Source organism: Oncorhynchus mykiss, chromosome 6 (assembly GCF_013265735.2).
Source record: "Oncorhynchus mykiss isolate Arlee chromosome 6, USDA_OmykA_1.1, whole genome shotgun sequence".
Taxonomy (NCBI): Eukaryota; Metazoa; Chordata; class Actinopteri; order Salmoniformes; family Salmonidae; genus Oncorhynchus; species Oncorhynchus mykiss.
This window is the reverse complement of record NC_048570.1, coordinates 100,007,191-100,023,798: the sequence shown is the minus strand read 5'-3', so window position 1 is coordinate 100,023,798 and position 16,608 is coordinate 100,007,191. Positions and strand designations below refer to the sequence as shown.

General features: G+C 42.6%; 1 protein-coding gene across 3 annotated transcripts in view; it reads left to right on the top strand.

Annotated features, from left to right (window-relative positions):
• Nucleotides 1-16,608, top strand: part of LOC110518867 (insulin-like growth factor 1 receptor) — a 147,764-nt gene that overhangs the window by 49,323 nt on the left and 81,833 nt on the right. For all 3 annotated transcript variants that reach the window (XM_036981717.1, XM_036981719.1, XM_036981718.1), the window contains exon 4: nt 11,199-11,496. In XM_036981717.1, the coding sequence (XP_036837612.1) occupies nt 11,199-11,496 (298 nt within the window). The remainder of the gene's footprint in view (nt 1-11,198; nt 11,497-16,608) is intronic.

The window sequence follows — 16,608 nt, the reverse complement described above, 5'->3', positions numbered from 1 at the left end:
TAGTTGTCATTAGAAACAGCTTGGCAGTAGAATAGTAGTTGTCATTAGAAACAGCTTGGCAGTAGAATAGTAGTTGTCATTAGACACAGCTTGGCAGTAGAATAGTAGTTGTCATTAGACACAGCTTGGCAGTAGAATAGTAGTTGTCATTAGACACAGCTCTGCAGTAGTTGTCATTAGAAACAGCTTGGCAGTAGAATAGTAGTTGTCATTAGACACAGCTTGGCAGTAGAATAGTAGTTGTCATTAGACACAGCTTGGCAGTAGAATAGTAGTTGTCATTAGACACAGCTCTGCAGTAGTTGTCATTAGAAACAGCTTGGCAGTAGAATAGTAGTTGTCATTAGACACAGCTTGGCAGTAGAATAGTAGTTGTCATTAGACACAGCTTGGCAGTAGTTGTCATTAGACACAGCTTGGCAGTAGTTGTCATTAGACACAGCTCGGCAGTAGTTGTCATTAGAAACAGCTCAGCAGTAGTTGTCATTAGAAACAGCTCTGCAGTAGTTGTCATTAGACACAGCTCTGCAGTAGTTGTCATTAGAAACAGCTCTGCAGTAGAATAGTAGTTGTCATTAGAAACAGCTCTGCAGTAGTTGTCATTAGACACAGCTCTGCAGTAGTTGTCATTAGAAACAGCTCTGCAGTAGTTGTCATTAGAAACAGCTCTGCAGTAGTTGTCATTAGACACAGCTCTGCAGTAGTTGTCATTAGAAACAGCTCTGCAGTAGTTGTCATTAGAAACAGCTCTGCAGTAGTTGTCATTAGAAACAGCTCTTCAGTAGTTGTCATTAGAAACAGCTCGGCAGTAGTTGTCATTAGAAACAGCTCTGCAGTAGTTGTCATTAGACACAGCTTGGCAGTAGTTGTCATTAGACACAGCTTGGCAGTAGTTGTCATTAGACACAGCTTGGCAGTAGTTGTCATTAGAAACAGCTCTGCAGTAGTTGTCATTAGAAACAGCTCTGCAGTAGTTGTCATTAGAAACAGCTCTGCAGTAGTTGTCATTAGACACAGCTTGGCAGTAGTTGTCATTAGAAACAGCTCTTCAGTAGAATAGTAGTTGTCATTAGAAACAGCTCTGCAGTAGTTGTCATTAGAAACAGCTCTGCAGTAGTTGTCATTAGACACAGCTTGGCAGTAGTTGTCATTAGAAACAGCTCTTCAGTAGAATAGTAGTTGTCATTAGAAACAGCTCGGCAGTAGTTGTCATTAGACACAGCTCTGCAGTAGTTGTCATTAGAAACAGCTTGGCAGTAGTTGTCATTAGACACAGCTCTGCAGTAGTTGTCATTAGACACAGCTTGGCAGTAGTTGTCATTAGAAACAGCTCGGCAGTAGTTGTCATTAGACACAGCTTGGCAGTAGTTGTCATTAGAAACAGCTCGGCAGTAGTTGTCATTAGAAACAGCTCTGCAGTAGTTGTCATTAGACACAGCTTGGCAGTAGTTGTCATTAGAAACAGCTCGGCAGTAGTTGTCATTAGAAACAGCTTGGCAGTAGTTGTCATTAGACACAGCTTGGCAGTAGTTGTCATTAGAAACAGCTCGGCAGTAGTTGTCATTAGACACAGCTTGGCAGTAGTTGTCATTAGAAACAGCTCGGCAGTAGTTGTCATTAGAAACAGCTTGGCAGTAGTTGTCATTAGACACAGCTTGGCAGTAGTTGTCATTAGAAACAGCTCGGCAGTAGTTGTCATTAGAAACAGCTTGGCAGTAGAATAGTAGTTGTCATTAGACACAGCTCTGCAGTAGTTGTCATTAGAAACAGCTTGGCAGTAGAATAGTAGTTGTCATTAGACACAGCTTGGCAGTAGAATAGTAGTTGTCATTAGACACAGCTCTGCAGTAGTTGTCATTAGAAACAGCTTGGCAGTAGAATAGTAGTTGTCATTAGAAACAGCTTGGCAGTAGAATAGTAGTTGTCATTAGACACAGCTTGGCAGTAGAATAGTAGTTGTCATTAGACACAGCTTGGCAGTAGAATAGTAGTTGTCATTAGACACAGCTCTGCAGTAGTTGTCATTAGAAACAGCTTGGCAGTAGAATAGTAGTTGTCATTAGACACAGCTTGGCAGTAGAATAGTAGTTGTCATTAGACACAGCTTGGCAGTAGAATAGTAGTTGTCATTAGACACAGCTCTGCAGTAGTTGTCATTAGAAACAGCTTGGCAGTAGAATAGTAGTTGTCATTAGACACAGCTTGGCAGTAGAATAGTAGTTGTCATTAGACACAGCTTGGCAGTAGTTGTCATTAGACACAGCTTGGCAGTAGTTGTCATTAGACACAGCTCGGCAGTAGTTGTCATTAGAAACAGCTCTGCAGTAGTTGTCATTAGAAACAGCTCTGCAGTAGTTGTCATTAGACACAGCTCTGCAGTAGTTGTCATTAGAAACAGCTCTGCAGTAGAATAGTAGTTGTCATTAGAAACAGCTCTGCAGTAGTTGTCATTAGACACAGCTCTGCAGTAGTTGTCATTAGAAACAGCTCTGCAGTAGTTGTCATTAGAAACAGCTCTGCAGTAGTTGTCATTAGACACAGCTCTGCAGTAGTTGTCATTAGAAACAGCTCTGCAGTAGTTGTCATTAGAAACAGCTCTGCAGTAGTTGTCATTAGAAACAGCTCTTCAGTAGTTGTCATTAGAAACAGCTCGGCAGTAGTTGTCATTAGAAACAGCTCTGCAGTAGTTGTCATTAGACACAGCTTGGCAGTAGTTGTCATTAGACACAGCTTGGCAGTAGTTGTCATTAGACACAGCTTGGCAGTAGTTGTCATTAGAAACAGCTCTGCAGTAGTTGTCATTAGAAACAGCTCTGCAGTAGTTGTCATTAGAAACAGCTCTGCAGTAGTTGTCATTAGACACAGCTTGGCAGTAGTTGTCATTAGAAACAGCTCTTCAGTAGAATAGTAGTTGTCATTAGAAACAGCTCTGCAGTAGTTGTCATTAGAAACAGCTCTGCAGTAGTTGTCATTAGACACAGCTTGGCAGTAGTTGTCATTAGAAACAGCTCTTCAGTAGAATAGTAGTTGTCATTAGACACAGCTCTGCAGTAGTTGTCATTAGAAACAGCTCTTCAGTAGAATAGTAGTTGTCATTAGACACAGCTCTGCAGTAGAATAGTAGTTGTCATTAGAAACAGCTCTGCAGTAGTTGTCATTAGACACAGCTTGGCAGTAGTTGTCATTAGAAACAGCTCGGCAGTAGTTGTCATTAGAAACAGCTCTGCAGTAGTTGTCATTAGAAACAGCTCTGCAGTAGTTGTCATTAGAAACAGCTCTGCAGTAGTTGTCATTAGAAACAGCTCTGCAGTAGTTGTCATTAGAAACAGCTCTGCAGTAGTTGTCATTAGAAACAGCTCGGCAGTAGTTGTCATTAGAAACAGCTCTGCAGTTGGCTCTTAAAGTAAAGATTGTTATCTGTAGCTGACTGTCTGGTCTCCTCCGTCTCTCTGGTGTTGTCACATCACCATGTCTAGACGGATGCCCTTTATCCTCCTTTCCCTGGGCAGTACCCTGCTCCGCAGCATTATTTGGTGTGTTTGTGTTGGGTGGAGGGGGTGTGGGTACAGCCTGTGCCATCCCCCAGGCTTCATGACAGCAGCAGTGCTACTCTGACTGTGTGTGTGTGACAGTATTGGTGTTGTGGAAGAGCCTGTTCCTGCCATCCCACTGCCTTGTCTGGTCCCCTGGCCCAGTCCCAAATGGTATTCCTGACCCCTTCTGCCATGTCTGGTCCCCTGGCCCAGTCCCAAATGGTGTTCCTGACCCATCTGCCATGTCTGGTCCCCTGGCCCAGTCCCAAATGGTGTTCCTGACCCATCTGCCATGTCTGGTCCCCTGGCCCAGTCCCAAATGGTGTTCCTGACCCCCTCTGCCATGTCTGGTCCCCTGGCCCAGTCCCAAATGCTGCATTACTTTGGACCAAAGCGTTTGGACCAGAGCCATGCCAAACCCATTGCCAACTCCAGCCACTTTAATAATGGGAATTGATGGGAAAGGACGTAAATATATCACTAGCCACTTTAAACAATGCTACCTTATATAAATGTTACTTACCCTACATTATTCATCTCATATGCATACGTATATACTGTACTCTATATCATCGACTGTATCCTTATGTAATACATGTATCACTAGCCACTTTAACTATGCCACTTTGTTTACATACTCATCTCATATGTATATACTGCACTCGATACCATCTACTGTATCTTGCCTATGCTGCTCTGTACCATCACTCATTCATATATCCTTATGTACATATTCTTTATCCCCTTACACTGTGTACAAGACAGTAGTTTTGGAATTGTTAGTTAGATTACTTGTTATTACTGCATTGTCGGAACTAGAAGCACAAGCATTTCGCTACACTCGCACTAACATCTGCTAACCATGTGTATGTGACAAATAAAATTTGATTTGATTTGATTTATAGTGTACCACCCCTTCTCTGACCCCATCCTCACTCCTTCTCTCACTCTACCTGGCCTCTGAGTGCTGTGCTGTAAGGCCTCTCTCTGCCTTCTCTCCCCTGATGTAGAGGTGACAGGTAGCATGACAGACTGTTTCCAGCAGGTAGAAAGTGATGACCTCAGGTGAGTTCCCACAGTCCAGGGAGATGACACAGCAGATAATGATATACAGAGAGAAACCAGCACCGTGCTGCCTGTCCCCAGAGGAACCAGTCAACCAGCTCACAGTTCACACTTCAACTAGACTCTGGAACACCTAGATCTCACGCCATTGTCCAAACTCTAGCGCAGGGGTTCTCAAGCTAGGAGTCACGGCCCCATGTGGGGTCACCTGATATGAAAATGGGGTCGTGGGAGAATTTTCAAAACCCTAAAAATAAATAGAAATTATATTTTTATTAGTACCAGTCAACGTTTGGACACACCTACTCATGAAAGTATTTTTTATTTTTATTTTTACTATTTTCTACGTGAACTTTAAGTGCACGTTGTGATTTATTTTGACTATTTTCTACATGAACTTTAAGTGCACGTTGTGATTTATTTTTACTATTTTCTACGTGAACTTTAAGTGCACGTTGTGATTTATTTTTATTTCTTTAACCATTCCTGAACCTGTGACTAGAAACAAGCTGCATAGGGGCAATACCAGAATAAATGATCTAGTGATTCTGTCTCTTCCAGGCAAAATCTACAGAGCTGCGATTGTTGTACGCCCCATACAAACTCAGCAAAAAAATAAATGTCCTCTCACTGTCAACTGCATTTATTTTCAGAAAAGTTGACGTGTAAATATTTGTATGAACACAACAAGATTCAACAACTGAGACATAAACTGAACAAGTTCCACAGACACGTGACTAACAGAAATTGAATAATGTGTCCCTGAACAAAGGGGGTGGGGTTCAAAATCAAAAGTAACAGTCAGTATCTGGTGTGGCCACCAGCTGCATTAAGTTCTGCAGTGGATCTCCTCCTCATGGATTGCACCAGATTTGCTAGTTCTTGCTGTGAGATGTTACCCCACTCTTCCACCAAGGCACCTGCAAGTTCCCAGACATTTCTGGGTGCAATGGTCCTAGCCCTCACCCTCCGATCCAACAGGTCCCAGGCGTGCTCAATGGGATTCAGATCCGGGCTCTTCGCTGGCCATGGCAGAACAGTGACATTCCTGTCTTGCAGGAAATCACGCACATAACGAGCAGTATGGCTGGTGGCGTTGTCATGCTGGAGGGTCATGTCAGGATGAACCTGCAGGAAAGGTACCACATGAAGGTGTCTTCCCTGTAATGCACAGCGTTGAGATTGCCTGCAATGGCAACTAGCTCAGTCCGATGATGCTGTGACTCACCGCCCCAGACCATGACAGACCCTCCACCTCCAAATCGACCCCGCTCCGGAGTACAGGCCTCGGTGTAACGCTTATTCCTTCGACGCTAATCACGAATCCGACCATCACCCCTGGTGAGACACCAAATCGTGTCTCGTTAGAAGAGCACTTTTTGCCAGTCCTATCTGGTCCAGTGACGACGGGTTTGTGCCCATAGGCAACGTTGTTGCTGGTGAGGACCTGCCTTTACAACAGGCCCTCAGTCCAGCCTCTCTCAGCCTATTACGGACAGTCTGAGCACTGATGGAGGGATTGTGCGTTCCTGGTGTAACTCGGGCAGTTGTTGTTGCCATCCTGTACCTGTCCCGCAGGTGTGATGTTTGGATGTACTGATCCTGTTCAGGTGTTGTTACACGTGGTCAGCCACTATGAAGACGATCAGCTGTCCATCCTGTCTCCTGGCCACAGCTGCAGTCCTCATGCCTCCACGCAGATGAGCAGGGACCCTGGGCATCTTTTCTTTGGTGTTTTACCAGAGTCAGTAGAAAGGCCTCTTTAGTGTCCTAAGTTTTCATAACTGTGACCTTAATTGCCTGTAAGCTGTTAGTGTCTTAATGACCGTTCCACAGGTGCATGTTCATTCATTGTTTATGGTTCATTGAACAAGCATGGGAAACAGTGTTTAAACCCTTAACTTCCAGATCTTAATTTGTAAAAGAATGTAAGAGAATTTTATATAATTTAATTTAAATTGAAGAACTCGAAGTATTGAATCAAGTGTTGTTTTTTTTGTACCAGTTCATTCATTCCACGTGGAATTGGCACATCGAAAATCTCTTCCCATTTTTTTTGCAATCTGTATGGCGCAGCTGTCAAAATGTGTGTCCTCAAATGGAAGTGGTATACGTTTCTATTTATGCCATTTTGTCTGAAGGTAATTAAAGAGCAGCAGTAAAATAACAATAACGAGACTATATACAGGGGGGTACCGAGTCAATGTGTGGGGGCACCGGTTAGTTGAGGTAATATGTACATGTAGGTAGAGTTATTAAAGTGACTATGCATATATAATAACGGAGAGTAGCAGCGGTGTAAAAGAGGAGGGGGGGGGCATTGCAAATAGTCTGGGTAGCTATTTCATTAGATGTTCAGGAGTCCTATGTCTTTGGGGTAGACGCTGTTTAGATTCCTCTTGGACCTAGACTTGGCGCTCCGGTACCGCTTGCCGTGCAGTAGCAGAGAGAACAGCCTATGACTAGGGTGGCTGTAGTCTTTGACCATTTTTAGGGCCTTCCACTGACACCGCCTGTATAGAGGTCCTGGATGACAGGAAGCTTGGCCCCAGTGATGTACTGAGCCGTACAAGTCTTTTCAGTGTCCTGATGGGAAATAGGTTTTGTTGTGCCCTCATCACGACTGTCTTGGTGTGCTTGGACTGGGGTTGCAAATAAATTCCCTGGTTTTCCCAAAATCTTGGTTGAAGGAATCTCGGAATCAGAAAGGGAATCAACTGGAAATTCGGCATCCTCCAACCAGGATTTCTCGAAAACTAGGTCATTTTATTGAAAGTTCCCAGAATTTTGCAACCCTAGCTTGGACCATGTTAGTTTGTTAGTGAAGTGGACACCAAGGAACTTGACGCTCTCAACCTGCTCCACTACAGCCCCGTCGATGAGAGTGTGGGTTTCTGCTTGAAACTTGTAGGTGTTGCAGACTCGTGAGGGAGAGGTTGAACATGTCAGTGAAGACACTTGCCAGTTGGTCAGAGTACATGTTCTGGTAATCCATCTGGCCCCACGGCTTTGTGAATGTTGACCTGTTTAAAGGTCTTACTCACATCGGCTATGGAGAGCTTGATCACACAGTCGTCCGGAACAACTGGCGCTCTCATGTTGTTGAGCTCGTGTCACTGGGCAGCTCTCGGCTGTGCTTCCCTTTGTAGTCTGTAATGGTTTGCAAGCCCTGCCGACGAGCGTCGGAGCCGGTGTAGTACGATTCGATCGTAGTCCTGTATTGACGCTTTGCCTGTTTGATGGTTCGTCGGGGGGCGCAGCGGGATTTCTTATGAACTTCCGGGTTAGAGTCCTGCTCCTCGAAAGCAGCAGCTCTAGCCTCTAGCTCAGTGCGTCTGTTGCGTCTGTCCTGTAGTGTAGCATCTGCTTCATCTGACCACTTTTTTATTGACCGAGTCACTGGTGCTTCCTGCTTTAATTTTAGCTTGTAAGCAGGAATCGGGAGGATAGAATTATGGTCAGATTTGCCGACTGTAGGGCGAGGGAGAGCTTTGTTTGTTGTCTCTGTGTGGAGTACAGGTGGTCTAGAGTTGTTTTACCTCTAGTTGTACATTTAACATGGTGATAGAAATTTGGTAAAACGGATTTAAGTTTCCCTGCATTAAAGTCCCCGGCCACTAGGAGTGCTGCCTGGATGAGCATTTTCCTGTTTGCTTAGTGTGGAATACAGCCCATTGAGTGCGGTCTTAGTGCCAGCATCGGTCTGTGGTGGTATGTAGACAGCTATGAAAAATACAGATAGTGTGGTCTACAGCTTATCATGAGATACTCTACCTCAGGCGAGCAAAACCTCAGGACTTCCTTAGAAGGTAGGCCGATCTCCATCCTCGTCTTCTCTTCACGCAAATGACAGGGATTTGGGCCTGCTCCCGGGAAAGCAGTATGTCATTCACGTCAGGCTTGTCAAACTCGTTAAAGAAACCTCTCTGGGATATGTGTGACGCTAGCATCCCACCTGGCCAAAAGCCAGTGACAATGCAAAGCGCCAAATTCAAATAAATGACTATAAAAATCAAACTTTCATGAAATCACACATGTAAGATACCAAATTAAAGCTACACTTGTTGTGAATCCAGCCAACATGTCCCATTTCAAAAAGGCTTTTTGGCGAAAGCAAACAATGCTATTATCTAAGGGTAGCACCTCCGTAAACAAAGAGAGAAAACATATTTCAACCCTGCAGGCGCGACACAAAATGCAGAAATAAAAATATAAATCATGCCTTACCTTTGAGCTTCTTTTGTTGGCACTCCAATATGTTCCATAAACATCACAATTGGTCCTTTTGTTCGATTAATTCTGTCGATATATATCTAAAATGTCCATTTATTTGGCTCGTTTGGTATTTAGGTATTTTTTTACGTAAATAATTGATAAAATTGAAGACGGGATGATCTGTGTTCAATACAGGAGGAAAACAAACTGTAGCTAGCTTTCTGGTCACGCTTCTCTATCTAGCAGTACACTTGAAGTGACCCTCGTTTTGAACAGGGCTACTTCTTCATTACACAAAGGAAAAACCTCAACCAATTTCTATAGACTGGTGACATCCAGTGGAAGCGGTAGGAACTGCAAGAAGGTCCCTTAGAAATCCGGATTCCCAATGAAAACCCATTGAAAAGAGTGACCTCAAAAACAAAACAAAAATCTGAATGGTTTGTCCTCGGGGTTTCGCCTGCTAAATAAGTTCTGTTATACTCTGTTATACTCACAGACATGATTCAAACAGTTTTAGAAACTTCAGAGTGTTTTCTATCCAAGTCTACTAATACTATGCACATCTTATCATCTGGGGATGAGTAGCAGGCAGTTGAATTTGGGCATGCATTTAATCCGGACGTGAAAATACTGCCCCCTGTCACCAAGAAGTTAAGGAAATAAAAAGCCTCAACGGTTCGTGGTGAGTAATCGCTGTTCTGATGCCCAGAAGTTATTTTGGGTCTTAAGAGACGGTAGCAGACACATTATGTACAGGATAAGCTCAAAAATATGTTGCAAAAATCAAACAAAAAAAACACATTCGGTTAGGATCACGTAATTCATGATACATGCCTAACCCGACCCGTAACCATAACATTTGTTCGTTCTATCTTTTCTAGAGGATAAAACTGAAATTGTAACCAGCTTTGTTTGACTTGTTTAAGAAAGGGCGATACTAAAAAAAAAAATAAAAAAAAAAAATTAGTGGGAAAATTAGTGGGAAATGAGAAGTTGTAAATTATTACATTTTTTAATAAAGGATGAGCTTTTCTTAATCTACTGGAGAACCAATCCTTAGAGGCTATAAAATTCATCAAGATCAAGATCTTCAATGAGACTGTGCAGGGATCCAGATTGCGGACTTAAGAAAAAAAAACTTGAGTCATCAACATTCAACATCAACACATTTTTGTTTTTATCCCCTGGATTTCTAACCCCTTGATGTACTTGTTGGATTTAAATTTCAATGGCCATAATAATAATAATAATAAATAGATATGGAGACAATGGACAGCCTTGTTTTACTCCTCTTAAAAGCTCAATACTTTCTGAGAAGAAACCATTATGTTATTTTATATCTGGGGTTGCTGGACCTAACTTTAACCCATTGTATGAGATTCACCGAAATTAAACTAATCCAGGCATTTGTAAATACATTCTAGTCATACTTTATCAAACGCCTTTCAAAATCTGCTATGAAGACCAGGCCTTTTGTCTTTGATGTTTTAATGTTCAATTGTTTCAATGAATTGTCTTATATTATCTCCAATTTAGCATCTGTCTGATCAGGATGAACAATAATATGTGGTGAAACCTTTTTTATTCTGTGCTATATGCATTTCACCAGGATTTTCGCATCACAGCGTTGAAGTTGTGATGTTTGTTTTTTAAATGGACTGGATCTTTATACTTACCACCTGGGTCCTGTTTTAGTAGTAATGAAATCAGTCCTTGTTGAGTACCTGAAAATTTAGCGTAATTATAACATACTAATATTGGATCTTTTGAGTACATGAAAGGTCTGATATACCTCTACTGGTATACAATCAAGCCCTGGTGTTTTTCCAGACTGAAAATATTTTATTGCTTCAGTTACCCTTCTGTAAGTTGGCCTTCACACTGGTCTTTCTGTATTCATTTTACAGTATTATTATTATTATTATTATTATTATTTGGAAAGAAATCTTTAGTTAACATAATTCAGTGGAAATGCTTGAGACAAAACATATGCTTAAATGTTGCTTCCTCTTTCAAAATATAGTTTGATGAATCATGTATGACTCCATCATTTGTAACGAGTTTCTCTCAATTCGTTTCGCATTTCTATGTTGAAGATTCAATATTTATTCCATTACCATGAACTTCCTCTATTCCTTTCTATAGATCTCATCTCTTTTGACCTAAACTGTTTTTGTTTTAATGATGAGTATTGTATTGAATGGCCTCTAAAAGTACATTTCAGTGTCCCATACAATATGGGGATTTGCTGTACCGAAGTTGTGCTGAATAATATTTTTTTTTTATCCAAAGATGGAAATGGTATTAATGGGTACGAATTCCCTATGTCAAGTCATTAACTGACTTCTCTCTCTGTCTCTCTCTTTCTCTCTCTCTCTCTAGTGTGTCCTGATAAGTGTCATGCGTGTACGTGGGATGGTGAATGTTGTCATGGCCAGTGTCTGGGTAGCTGTACTGAACCTAACACTGATTCGTCTTGCGCTGCCTGTCTCCACTACTACCACGAGGGGCGTTGCGTTCCAGACTGCCCCCCCGATACCTATAAGTTTGAAGGCTGGCGCTGCGTCACCCTGGACTTCTGCTCCAGCGTCCACCTGCCCGACTTCGACCGCTTCGTCATTCACAGAAGAGAGTGCATGTCTGACTGTCCTTCTGGATTCACACGCAACAAGAGCAAGAGGTGAGTGGGTTTGTCTTCTTCAAACTGTCCAGCAGATGGAGACAGAGGCTGTTATATAGCTATGGCTTTCTCCAATACTTGTCATTCAGACCTGTGGGATCAACTCCTTAGTCTGAGTCCTTAGACGATACATGTGTTGTGCTGCTCATCAAATCAAATGTTATTTGTCACATGCGCCGAGTTCAACAGGTGTAGACATGACAGTTAAATGCTTACTTACAAGCCCTTAAAAAAATGCAGTTTTAAGAAAAATAAGTGTTAAAGTATTTACTAAAATAATCTGAATTAAAAAAAGAAATGAAAAATAACAATTAAAAAGCAACAATAAAATAACAGTACCGAGGCTATATACAGGGGGTATAGAGTCAGTGTGCGGGGGCACAGGTTGAGGTAATATGTACATGTAGGTAGGGTTAAAGTGACTATGCATAGATAATAAACAGAGTAGCAGCAGGGTAAGAATTGTGGTGGGGGGGGGCAATGCAAATAGTCCGGGTAACCATATGATTAGATGTTCAGGAGTCTTATGGCTGGGGGTGGAAGGTGTTTAGAAGCCTCGTGGACCTAGACTTGGCGCTCCGGTACTGCTTGCCGTGCGGTAGCAGAAAGAACAGTCTGTCTTGGGTGACTGAAGTTTTTGGCAATTTTTTGGGCCTTCCTCTGACACCGCCTGGTATAGAGGTCCTGGATGACAGGAAGCTTGGCCCCAGTGATGTACTGTTCCGTACGCACTACCTTCTGTAGTGCCTTGCGGTCGGAGGCCGCGCCGTTGCCATACCAGGCGGTGATGCAACCAGTCAGGATGCTCTTGATGGTGCAGCTGTAGAACCTTTTGGGGATCTGAGTACCAATGCTAAATCTTTTCAGTCTCCTGAGTGGGAATAGGTTTTGTCTTACCTTCTTCACTACTGTCTTGGTATGTTTGGACCATGATAGGTTATTGGTGATGTGGACAGCAAGGAGCTTAACTTCTTGACTATACTTGAGACGCAGATGTCTCAAGTAGACACCTGGAAATGCAAATGCGCTACGCTAAATGCTAAATGTACTCGTTAAAACTCAAACCTTGATCAAAATTCACAAGCAGGGTATTGAATTAAAGCTACACTCGTTGTGAACCTAGCCAACAAGTCAGATTTTTAAAATGCTTTTCGGCGAAAGCATGAGAAGCTATTATCTGATAGCATGCACCACCTGAAAATGCCTGAATGCGACGTAAACAAAGACTCTGCTTATCCGACGCAGCACAAAACGCAGAAATAAAATATAAAACATTCATTACCTTTGACGAGCTTCTTTCTTGGCACTCCTATATGCCCCATAAACATCACTATTGGGTCTTTTTTTCGTTTAAATCGGTCCATATATACCCAAAATAGCTTTCTATAGAAGCTGTGTCATTCAGAAAAAAACATTGTTTTTAAACGCTGCGTAATTTTTTTAAATTAAAAAAGTCGACGATGAACTTTCACAAAACACTTCAAAATCCTTTTGTAATCCAACTTTAGGTATTAGTAAACGTTTATAATCTATCAAAATGATTACAGGGCGATGTATATTCAATAGCTCCTCGTTTGCAAATCAATGGCTGCCAATGTCCACATTAACAACATCCGGGTGAAGACTGGAAGAAACGGAAGTCAGATGGATTTTCCAACAAATAATTCAATTGAAAATGACGACAATGGCGACATCGTGTGGAATTTGTATGAATTGCATGCAGGTCGATATTAAATTTTGTCCTCTTTTAACAACTCATGGAAGTGACTTATGGAAATTATTTTTAGCTTTCAGAGAGCAGTTTTTCTTGCGTTTTTCAATGAAACACACGATCTGTTATAGTCACAGCCGTGATTTAACCAGTTTTAGAAACTTCAGAGTGTTTTCTATCCACACATACTAATCATATGCATATACTATATTCCTGGCATGAGTAGCAGGACGCTGAAAAGTTACGCGATTTTTAACAGAATGTTCGAAAAAGGAGGGGGTAGAATTTAAAGCTCTCAACCTGCTCCACTATAGCCCCGTCGATGAGAATGGGGGTTTGCTCTGTCCTCGTTTTCCTGTCGTCCACAATCGTCTCCTTTTGTCTTGATCACGTTGAGGGAGAGGTTGTTGTCCTGGCACCACACTGCCAGGTCTCTGACCTCCTCCCTATATGCTGTTTCGTTGTAGTCGGTGATCAGGCCTACCACTGTTGTGTCGTCAGCAAACTTAATGATGGTGTTGGAGTCATGCCTGGCCACTCAATCATGGGTGAACAGGGTGTACAGGAGGGGTCTGAGCACGCACCCCTGAGGGGCCCCAGTGTTGAGGATCAGTGTGGCAGATGTGTTGTTACCTACCCTTACCACCTGGGTGCGACCCTCACCACCTGGGGGCGGCCCGTCAGGAAGTCCATTTGTTTTGATCCAGTTGCAGAGGGAGGTGTTTAGTTGGTGATGTGCTTTGAGGGCACTATGGTGTTGAACGCTGAGCTGTGGTCAATGAATATCATTCTCACGTAGGTGTTCCTTTTGCCCAGGTGGGATAGGCAGTGTGGAGTGCAATTGAGATTGCATCATCTGTGGATCTGTTGGGGTGGTATGCAAATTGGTGTGTGTCTAGGTTTTCTGGGACAATTGTGTTGATGTGAGCCATGACCAGCCTTTGAAGCACTTTATGGCTACAGACAGGTTACCTTGGTGTTCTTGGGCACAGGGACTATGGTGGTCTGCTTGAAACATGTTGGTTACTGTCTCCGACAGGGAGAGGTTGAAAATGTCCGTGAAGACACTTGCCAGTTGGTCAACGCATGCTCGGAGTACACGTCCTGGTAATCTGTCTGGCCCTGCGGCCTTGTGAATGTTGCCCTGTTTTAAAGGTCTTACTCACATTGGCTATGGAGAGAGTGATCACACAGTCGTCCGGAACAGCTGACGCTCTCATGCATTCTTCAGTGTTGCTTGCCTCGACGCGAGCATAGAAGTAAGTTAGTTCGTCTGGTAGGCTTGTGTTACTGGGGAGCTCGCAGCTGGGCTTCCCTTTGTAGTCAGTAATAGTTTGCAAGCCCTGCCACATCGGAGCCTGTGTAGTGCGAATTGATCTTAGTCCTGTGTTGACGCTTTGCCTGTTTGATGGTTTGTCGGAGGGCATAGCGGGATTTCTTATAAGCATTCAGATTAGTGTCCCGCTCCTTGAAAGCGGCAGCTCTATCCTCTAGCTCAGTGTGGATGTTGCCTGTAATCCATGGCTTCTGGTTGCTGTATGTACTGATGAAGCCAGTGACCTATATGGGGTACTCCATGCCATTGGAAGAATCCCGGGACATATTCCAGTCTGTGCTAGCTAGAGGTCGACTGATTATGATTTTTCAATGCCGATGCCGATTATTGGAGGTCCCTAAAAAAGCCGATACCGATAAAAAAATATATATATATATATATATATTAATAATATTTTTTTTTTTTTTTTAATAAATATTTTTTTTAAATTTAATTTAATGATTTTAATTTGTAATAATGACAATTACAGCAATACTGAATGAACACTTATTTTAACTTAATATAATACATCATAACATCAATTTAGCCACACATAAATAATGAAACATGTTCAATTTGGTTTAAATAATGCAAAAACAAAGTGTTGGAGAAGAAAGTAAAAGTGCAATATGTGCCATGTAAGAAAGCTAACGTTTAAGTTCCTTGCTCAGAACATTTTTTTTATTTTTTTTATTTCGCCTTTATTTAACCAGGTAGTTGAGAACAAGTTCTCATTTACACCTGTGACCTGGCCAAGATAAAGCATTAGCAGTGTGAAAAGACAACAACACAGTTACACATGGAGTAAACAATAAATAAGTCAATAACACAGTAGAAAAAAAGAGAGTCTATATACATTGTGTGCAAAAGGCATGAGGAGGTAGGCGAATAATTACAATTTAGCAGATTAACACCGGAGTGATAAATGGTCAGATGGTCATGTGCAAGTAGAGATACTGGTGTGCAAAAGAGCAGAAAAGTAAATAAATAAAAACAGTATGGGGATGAGGTAGGTAAATTGGGTGGGCTATTTACCGATGGACTATGTACAGCTGCAGCGATCGGCTAGCTGCTCAGATAGCAGATGTTTAAAGTTGGTGAGGGTGATAAAGGTCTCCAACTTCAGCGATTTTTGCAATTCGTTCCAGTCACAGGCAGCAGAGAACTGGAAGGAAAGGCGGCCAAATGAGGCGTTGGCTTTAGGGATGATCAGTGAGATACACCTGCTGGAGCGAGTGCTACGGATAGGTGTTGCCATCATGACCAGTGAACTGAGATAAGGCGGAGCTTTACCTAGCATGGACTTGTAGATGACCTGGAGCCAGTGGGTCTGGCGACGAATATGTAGCGAGGGCCAGCCGACTAGAGCATACAGCTCGCACTGGTGGGTGGTATAAGGTGCTTTTGTAACAAAACGGATGGCACTGTGATAAACTGCATCCAGTTTGCTGAGTAGAGTATTGGAAGCTATTTTGTAGACGACATCGCCGAAGTCGAGGATCGGTAGGATAGTAAATTTTACTATTGTAAGTTTGGCGGCGTGAGTGAAGGAGGCTTTGTTGCGAAATAGAAAACCGACTCTAGATTTGATTTTAGATGTTTGATATGAGTCTGGAAGGAGAGTTTACAGTCTAGCCAGACACCTAGGTACTTATAGATCTCCACATATTCTAGGTCGGAACCATCCAGTGTGGTGATGCTAGTCGGGCGTGCAGGCAGCGAACAGTTGAAAAGCACGCATTTGGTTTTAGCGTTTAAGAGCAGTTGGAGGCCACGGAAGGAGTGTTGTATGGCATTGTAGCTTGTTTGGAGGTTAGATAGCACAGTATGCAAGGAAGGGCCAGAAGTATACAGAATGGTGTCGTCTGCGTAGAGGTGGATCAGGGAATCGCCCGCAGCAAGAGCAACATCAAATCAAATTTATTTTATATAGCCCTTCGTACATCAGCTGATATCTCAAAGTGCTGTACAGAAACCCAGCCTAAAACCCCAAACAGCAAGCAATGCAGGTGTAGAAGCACGGTGGCTAGGAAAAACTCCCTAGAAAGGCCAAAACCTAGGAAGAAACCTAGAGAGGAACCGGGCT